The following is a 9238-nucleotide window of genomic DNA, read 5'->3' on the forward strand; positions in this document are numbered from 1 at the left end:
TCAGAAATAGCAAGATAAGTGTCAAAAGAAACATCTAAAAGAGTTGAAAGCTATTAGTCTGGGGAATGGTACTTGAGGGTGGGGTTGGGGTGGGGAGGTAGACTGCTGTTTTTCTTTTTTTTTCACTTTTTAAGGCATGGTCATGTATTATTTATAAGAAAAATAAGAACTACATAAAAAAGAAATATGATGATCTCAAGAGGGATTTATATTTGAGCCTCAACATCAACTCATCCAAGTCTTAAGGTAACTATATGATTGATATGAAGAACCTAGCCACCTTTTATTAATATAAACTCTTCCAGAAATAATCCAGCAGGTTTTTAATGCTCTACTCACTAAAGTGAGATTTTATGCTAGTTGAATATCAGTGATATAGAAAGCTCCTAAATAATTTTAGCTGCATAAGTAAGCACTGACATTTTAGCTTCAGAAATGCCCTTTTGAGACATCTTTCTATTGTGCCTCCCATAAAAATTTCTGTGCTCTTGTTGGCCTAAGTAGATGTGTGACACCTCTATCACTGAAAATTTCTCACTACTCTTCCTAAGAATGACATTATTCCAATAAAAAAAAAAGTACTAACTATAAGCCAGCTCTGATTAAAACTTTATACAGAGTGGGGAGTTAGGGTCTCTTATGTGTGATAATTTGAGTACTCTTTGTGTATAGCCTGTGGGAAGGGATCGTATAAACAAACAGCCTGGAGTGAAGAAACTCTCACATCCTTTTAAAGATTAGTGTAGCACTCCTGTATCCATTTCAACAAACCTGCTTTTGTAGTGTCAGCAGCAAATGTAGTAGACATAGTATACTCTGGTCATTAAATAATTCTATAATCTTATAATTCTATAATCTTATTAACTGAGGATGGAATATTACCTACATTACGGAGTTAGTATAAGGATTACATGAGATAATATTTGTAAGGTGTTCAATGCACTCCATGACATATTAGAGTTCACACAATGTTGTTTCTTAGTTTCTTCTTAAAATCCTTCCAACTTAAAATTTATCTTATGAGTGATTTATTTTCTATAATTTATTTAGCCTGTGGTCACTATGCTATTTCTTAAATCCTTATTTCACCCCTTAAAAAGTTTAGGAAAATGTTGCTGATACTATTTTGCATTTAAATAGCCCCTTTCCTAGAGAGTATACAGGAGGAAAATACAGTGATGAAATCATCATTTTTAACATTTCCAAACATCATATAGGAAGATAAAATACGTAAAAACAGGTGATCAGCATTTCTCAGCACATATTCACTACTGATAGGAACCTATCATAATACTTTTTATATGGTTAAAAAAATAGGCTGCATTAATATAAGAAGCTACAGCTTCTTATCTAAGTTTGGTCTTTTTTCAAAGCGAGTCTTAATATCTGAAACCCTCCAGTTGAGAGTCCCTCCATCAAGTCTCTCCCATCTTACTCTTCAACTGTGATGTGTTTTAAAGTCGTTGTGTCTAGAGTTGTTATGCTGCTTTTAAACACTTTGAAGAAAAGTGCAGCTGCAATGTAAACTCCTTACATTTGTCAAACCTTCCTTTCATCCACCTGCAGTATTGCATTCTTTACCCATGTAGACAGGAGTCTTCATGTGCTTTCTTACTGCTAATTTAGGACCTTCTCTGATGCCTTTGCTGTCTTCTCTCTTCTCTTGTATATGGGATTTGTATTTGGTAAGGTCCCTGATGATCCAATTCAATCTTTATTTATTGCTCATGTACTTGGTACATGATTCGTATAAGATAACAAAGCAAAGGGCTTCCTTTAAAGGACCTACACAAAAAGAAGAGCTGGCTTGGATCCACTGCTGCCAGTTGAATCCTTGGAAAGGCTTGTTTAGAACTAGATAAGAGATGGGGAAGATAACAGTATAGCTCAGTGCCTAGCCTATAGTATGTGGTCAATAAATTTGAGCTATTATTCCTTCCCAGAATAATTAACTACATATTCTTTAATCTATTTACTGTTATCTATTATTTGTATTTAGTTTTTTATTATTTGGATTACTGTTTGCTTCCATTTCCATTTTAAAAGCCTGTTAGGACCACAACCCCTAAAAGAACTTACCCCAGTGCCACTCTGCAGAGCACTATGTACAGTACACTTCCCACACCAAGTCCTCAGTCAGTGCTGCTGTGGGTTATGGTAAAAGAATTTTTAAGAACCTCTCTGCCTACGGTATAATAACTTCTGGGTTCTCTTCCTGTATTTCCAGTTCATTCAACCTCACCTCTAGCAGTCCATATTTGTTTCCACATGAGTGCTGCCAGAGCAAGCAGAGTGAATGACCATATATGTGGAATATTTGAGGATCTCAGAAAGGTGTCTGTCTCTTATACACCACCCTTCTTATCTTATGATTATTTTTTTTTAGTTCAAACAGAAGTACCATGCCCACTGATTACTTTAAAATAGATTCTCCTTTGACAAATGAGAAAATGTATGTGCAGAAACTCAGTTAATAAATGGAGCTGGAATTGAAGCTCCAAAATCCAAGCAGGATCTTTGCTCTTGGTATACTGTAATTTTACAAATACAGCTATCACTCAAAAGAAGAGATCATCTATTTCCTCAATTTCCTTTTGAAATAAAAAATTGTAGAGATGATAACTACATATAGGGCCTATTACCACCAAATCTTTAAAAGGCTTAAGCTTCTGTTCTTCTGAAAAATTTCCAGCTAGCTCTGGATGCTACATCCTTGATTCATGTTAGGGATTTAAATATGGACCAGAACCTTGAGCACAAAAGTATTATGAATTTATACATAAAAGTACAGGACCCTTGTCCTATAGCACACTTCCTGATGCTAATGTCAAGGTAAAGACTAGGGCCTCTAAGTTGCTACATTGAGCCCTCCTCCTTCATGACTGAGAAGAGATTTTCCTTTTCTTATCTATACATTTTTTCTGGCTATGATGCCATTTTCCCCCAACCTCTCCCAATTCCATTCTTCCTCTCATTTCTCAGGCCAACTTGCTTTGGTCAACTGCATTAAATTTCTTATTTGTTCTCAAAGGGAAAACAAATCAGGAAGGGGAACAGGGAGGGAGAAAGTGACTAGACCAAAATGGCTGAAATCTTTATACTCTGTTTTCCATTTCAAACACAGAAAGAGTGAAAGCCTCTCTATTAAGGGTTATTGTTGCGTTCACTTGGTAAGTCGTGTCCAACCATTTGTGACTCTTGGACTACAGCATGCCAGGCTTCCCAGTCCTTCACTATCTCCTGGAGTTTGCTCCAACTCATGTCCATTGAGTTGGTGATGCCATCCAATTATCTCATCCTCTGTCACTCACTCCCTTCTCCTCCTGACCTCAAACTTCCTCACCATCAGGGTTTTTTCCAGTGAGTTGGCTCTTCACATCAGATGGCCAAAGTATTGGAGCCTCAACTTCAGCATCAGTACTTCCAATGAATATTCAGGACTGATTTCCTTTAGGGTTGACTGGTTTGATCTCCTTGCAGTCCAAGGCACTCTCAAGAATATTCTCCAGCATCACAATTTGAAGGCATCGATTCTTCAGCTATCAGCCTTCATTATGGTCCATCTCTCACAACCATACATGTATACTGGAAAAACCACAGCTTTGACTAGATGGACTTTTGTCGGCAAAGTCATGTCTCTGTTTTTTAATATGCTATGGTTGCTATAACTTTCCTTGCAGAATCAAGTGTCTTTTAATTTCATGACTCCAGTCACTGTCTGCAGTGACTTTTGGAGCCCAAGAAAATAATATCTGTCACTGTTTCCATTGTTTCCCCATCTATTTGCCATGAAGTGATGGGACCAGATGCCATGATCTTAGTTTTAAGAATGTTGAGTTTTAAGACAGCTTTTTCAATCTCCTCTTTCACTTTCATCAAGAAGCTCTTTAGTTCTTCTTCACTTTCTGCCATAAGGGTGGTGTCATCTGCATATCTGCTATTGATATTTCTCCCAGAAATCTTGACGCCAACTTGTGCTTCATCTAGTCCAGAATTTCACGTGATGTGTCTGCATGTAAGTTAAATAAGCAGGGTGACAAAATAGAGCCTTGACATACTCCTTTCGCAATTTGGAACCAGTCCATTGTTCTATGTCCAGTTCTAACTGTTGTTCTTGACCTGCATACATGTTTTTCAGGAGACAGGTCTGGTATTCCCTTTAATAGTTATTCCCTATTATTCTCTTTAATAACTTTCCACAGTTTGTTGTGATCCACACAGTCAAAGGCTTTGGTGTAGTCAATAAAACAGAAGTAGATGTTTTTCTGGAATTTCCTTGCTTTCTCTATGATCCAACAAATGTTGCCAATTTGATCTCTGATTCCTTTGCCTTTCCTAAATCCAGCTTGTACATCTGGAATTTCTCAGTTCACATACTATTAAAGGTACGAAATAGCTAACAGAAGCAGAAGATATTAAGAAGAGGTGGCAAGAATACACAGAAGAACTTTACAAAAAAAGATCTTCACGACACAGATAATCATGAAGGTGTGATCACTCACACTCACATAGAGCCAGACATCCTGGAATGTGAAGTCAGGTGGGCCTTAGGAAGCATCACTACGAATAAAACTAGTGGAGGTGATGGAATTCCAGTTGAGCTATTTCAAATCCTAAAAGATGATGCTGTGAAAGTGCTGCACTCAATGTGTAAGCAAATTTGGAAAACTCAGCAGTGGCCACAGGACTGGAAAAGGTCAGTTTTCATTCCAATCCCAAAGAAAGGCAATGCCAAAGAATGCTCAAACTACCACACAATTGCTCTCATCTCACACACTAGTAAAGTAATGCTCAAAATTCTCCAAGCCAGGCTTCAGCAATACATGAGCCGTGAAGTTCCAGATGTTCAAGCCGGTTTTAGAAAAGCAGAGGAACCAGAGATCAAATTGCCAACATCCGCTGAATCATCGAAAAAGCAAGAGAGTTCAAAAAAACACATCTATTTCTGCTTTATTGACTATACCAAAGCCTTTGACTGTGTGGATCACAATAAACTGTGGAAAATTCTGAAAGAGATGGGAGTACCAGACCACCTGACCTGCCTCTTGAGAAACCTGTATGCAGGTCAGGAAGCAACAGTTAGAACTGGACATGGAACAACAGACTGGTTCCAAATAGGAAAATGAGTACGTCAAGGCTGTATATTCTCACCCTCCTTATTTAACTTCTATGCAGAGTACATCATGAGAAACTCTGGGCTGGAGGAAGCACAAGCTGGAATCAAGATTGCTGGGAGAAATATCAATAACTTCAGGTATTCAGATGACACCACCCTTATGGCAGAAAGTGAAGAAGAACTAAAGAGCCTCTTGATGGAAAGTGAAAGAGGAGAGTGAAAAAGTTGGCTTAAAGCTCAACATTCAGGAAACTAAGATCATGGCATCTGGTCCCATCACTTCATGGCAAATAGATGGGGAAAAAGTGGAAACAGTGGCTGACTTATTTTTCTGGACTCCAAAATCACTGCGGATGGTGATTGCAGCCATGAAATTAAAAGATGCTTGCTCCTTGAAAGTAAAGTTATGACCCACCTAGATAGCATATTTAAAAGCAGAGACATGACTTTGCCAACAAAGGTCCGTCTAGTCAAGGCTATGGTTTTTCCAGTGGTCACGCATGGATGTGAGAGTTGGACGATAAAGAAAGCTGAGCACCGAAGAATTGATGCTTTTGGACTGTGGTGCTGGAGAAGACTCTTGAGAGTCCCTTGGAGTACAAGGAGATCCAACCAGTCCATCCTAAAGGAGATCAGTCCTGGGTGTTCATTGGAGGGACTGATACTGAAGCAGAAACTCCAATACTTTGGCTACCTGATGCAGAGCGCTGACTCATTTGAAAAGACCCTGGTGCTGGGAAAGATTGAGGGAGGATAAGGGCACGACAGAGGATGAGATGGTTGGATGGCCTCGCCAACACAACGGACATGGGTTTGTGTGGACTCTGGGAGTTGGTAATGGACAGGGAGGCCTGGCGTGCTACAGTCCATGGGGTCACAAAGAGTCAGACACAACTGAGTGACTGAACCGAACTGAAGCGATGTCCTGGGTGATTTACATGCTCTGCTTCATTTAATTTAAAAAAATCAACTAGAACGGTGTTATCAACGTTCCCATTTTATAGATGAGGAAACTGAGTCAAAGGGGCATTAGTGAAGTTACTAGTAAGTGAAAGAGATGCTATTTGGTGAGCGGATTTATGGACATTTAATAAAATTTTCAGAAACGGTCATTGACTAGTGGAGAAAAAAACACAATTTCAATTTTATCTAAAAAAAAAAGTATGTTACTTATATTTACTATGCACTGTCCTTGGTGTTTTACATGAATGGGTCCATTTAATTAAAAACAAAATCTACTAGGAATGTGTTATAAACATTCCCATTTTGTAAATGAGGAAACTGAGGTACAGAGGGATTAAAAAGTTAATAATAAATGAAAGACATTCTTGTTGGTCAGCAAATTTATATATACTTAGTAAAGTTTGTGGAAAAGGCATTGTCTATCTAGAATGCTGGAGGAAAATTTGATTTCTAATCAATTAAGAAAACAGAATTAAATATGTTACTGTGATGTATGAAGCAAAGTCCAGGGTGTTTTACATGCTTTGCTTCAGTTCAGTTCGGTTGCTTAGTCGTGTCCGACTCTTTGGGACCCCATGAATCGCAGCACGCCAGGCCTCCCTGTCCATCACCAACTCCCAGAGTTCACTCAGACTCACGTCCATCGAGTCAGTGATGCCATCCAGCCATCTCATCCTCTGTCATCCCCTTCTCCTCCTGCCCCCAATCCCTCCCAGCATCAGAGTCTTTTCCAATGAGTCAACTCTCCGCATGAGGTGGCCAAAGTACTGGAGTTTCAGCTTCAGCATCAGTCCTTCCAAAGAAATCCCAGGGCTGATCTCCTTCAGAATGGACTGGTTAGATCTCCTTACAGTCCAAGGGACACTCAAGAGTCTTCTCCAACACCCCAGTTCAAAAGCATCAATTCTTCGGTGCTCAGCCTTCTTTATAGTCCAACTCTCACATCCATACGTGACCACTGGAAAAACCATAGCCTTGACTAGACGGACCTTTGTTGGCAAAGTAATGTCTCTGCTTTTAAATATGCTATCTAGGGCTCAGTACAGCTCCGGCCGCTGTGCCGGCTGGTTCTCGTATACCTTGTTCTCTGCTGGCTGTGGGGGCTTCGCGCCACGGCCGTTAGTCATGTCGGATTCTGGAAGTTACAGTCAGTCTGGGGGTGAGCAGCAAAGTTATTCTTCCTATGGAAATCAAGGCAGCCAAGGTTATGGACAAGCACCACAAAGCTATTCTGGCTATGGACAAACTACTGACACTTCATATGGACAGAACTATAGCGGCTACTCCAGTTACGGACAAAGCCAATCAGGTTATTCACAGTCCTACAGTGGTTATGAGAATCAAAAGCAGAGCTCATACAACCAGCAATCTTATAATAACCAGGGACAGCAAAACATGGAATCATCAGGAGGCCAAGGTGGAAGAGCACCTTCATATGACCAGTCAGACTATGGTCAACAAGATTCATATGACCAGCAGTCAGGCTATGATCAACATCAACACTCTTACGATGAGCAGTCAAATTATGATCAGCAGCATGATTCCTATAATCAAAACCAGCAGTCCTACCATTCACAAAGGGAAAATTACAGCCACCACACACAAGATGATCGTCGTGATGTGAGTAGGTATGGAGAAGATAATAGAGGATGTGGTGGGTCACAGGGAGGAGGTAGAGGGCGTGGGGGATATGACAAGGATGGAAGAGGTCCTATGACAGGATCGAGTGGTGGTGACCGCAGTGGCTTCAAAAGTTTTGGTGGTCACAGGGATTATGGACCCAGACCAGATGCTGATTCAGAATCTGATAATTCAGATAACAACACAATCTTTGTACAAGGACTTGGGGAGGATGTGTCTACAGATCAAGTGGGGGAGTTCTTTAAACAAATAGGAATCATCAAGACAAATAAAAAGATTGGAAAACCAATGATAAATCTATACACAGACAAGGACACAGGAAAGCCAAAAGGGGAGGCAACAGTATCGTTTGATGACCCTCCTTCAGCTAAGGCAGCCATTGACTGGTTTGATGGAAAAGAATTCCACGGCAATATCATTAAAGTGTCCTTTGCCACCAGAAGACCTGAATTCATGAGACGAGGTGGAAGTGGAGGTGGGCGACGAGGCCGTGGAGGATATAGAGGTCGTGGAGGCTTTCAGGGGAGAGGTGGAGACCCCAAACGTGGGGACTGGGTTTCCCCTAATCCATCATGTAGAAATATGAACTTTGCTCGAAGGAATTCTTGTAATCAGTGCAATGAGCCCAGACCAGAGGACTCTCGTCCCTCAGGAGGAGTTTTCCGAGGAAGAGGCTACGGTGGAGAGTGTTAGGGACCAAACGACGGTCTCTAGGACCTCAGTCATGTTTACCAGAAAGAGACAGGATACGTGCTCATCCTGCCTGGCCAATCATGTAACGCCAGCTACTCCTGTAACTGAGACAAAGAACTGCCTGTATATAAGCCGCCATACTCCTTTGTTCGTGGCTCTTGTCAGATTCCCTTGTGTGGGATGAGACTTGGGCCCTAGCGCGCTAGGAATAAACAAACTCCCTTCTTGCGTTTGCAATACTGTGGTGGACTTGCTCTCTCGGTCGGTTCGGAGATACGGGCACGGAGCATAACAGAGAGGGGGCTACAGAGGCCGTGGGGGCAGAGATGGAGACCGAGGCGGCTACAGTGCAGACAGAAGTGGGGGTGGCTATGGTGGGGACCATGGTGGGGGCTATGGAGGAGACTGAGGAGGCAACTATGGAGGAGACCGAAGTGGCGGCTATGGTAGAGACCAAGGCAGAGGCTATGGAGGAGACCGAGGAGGCTATGGAGGCAAAATGGGAGGAAGAAACGACTAGAAATGATCAGTGCAACCGACCATACTGATGACTATTTTGAATGTTCCTTTGTCTCTGACAAGATCCATAGAGAAATGGCCAGAGTTTTGCCTGCTGCTTTCCTCGTGGCCTCTTCTTGGGTAGTGAAATTAAATGACATTTGAATTTTTATTTGGGCGGGAGGGTGGGGACAGTTTTTCTTTTAGAAATGTCAGTTGAAATATCCCCCTTTAGTTTCCAGCCTTCTCCTTCTCAACTCTTGAAGCTAAGTGCGTTGTAAAATATTGCCAAAATAGGAAGTGTTTTGTAATACTGCAATAAAGAAT

General features: G+C 41.1%; 1 protein-coding gene across 1 annotated transcript; it reads left to right on the top strand.

Moving 5' to 3' along the window:
• Positions 1-7172: 7172 nt before the first annotated feature.
• On the top strand, positions 7173-8961 carry LOC138071220 (TATA-binding protein-associated factor 2N-like). Its single transcript, XM_068962704.1, is given in 3 exon segments — positions 7173-8393; positions 8827-8929; positions 8931-8961. Coding segments are annotated over 3 exon segments (1323 nt in total). The 5' UTR covers positions 7173-7204.
• Positions 8962-9238: the final 277 nt, after the last annotated feature.

This window comes from Capricornis sumatraensis, chromosome X (assembly GCF_032405125.1).
Source record: "Capricornis sumatraensis isolate serow.1 chromosome X, serow.2, whole genome shotgun sequence".
Lineage (NCBI taxonomy): Eukaryota > Metazoa > Chordata > Mammalia > Artiodactyla > Bovidae > Capricornis > Capricornis sumatraensis.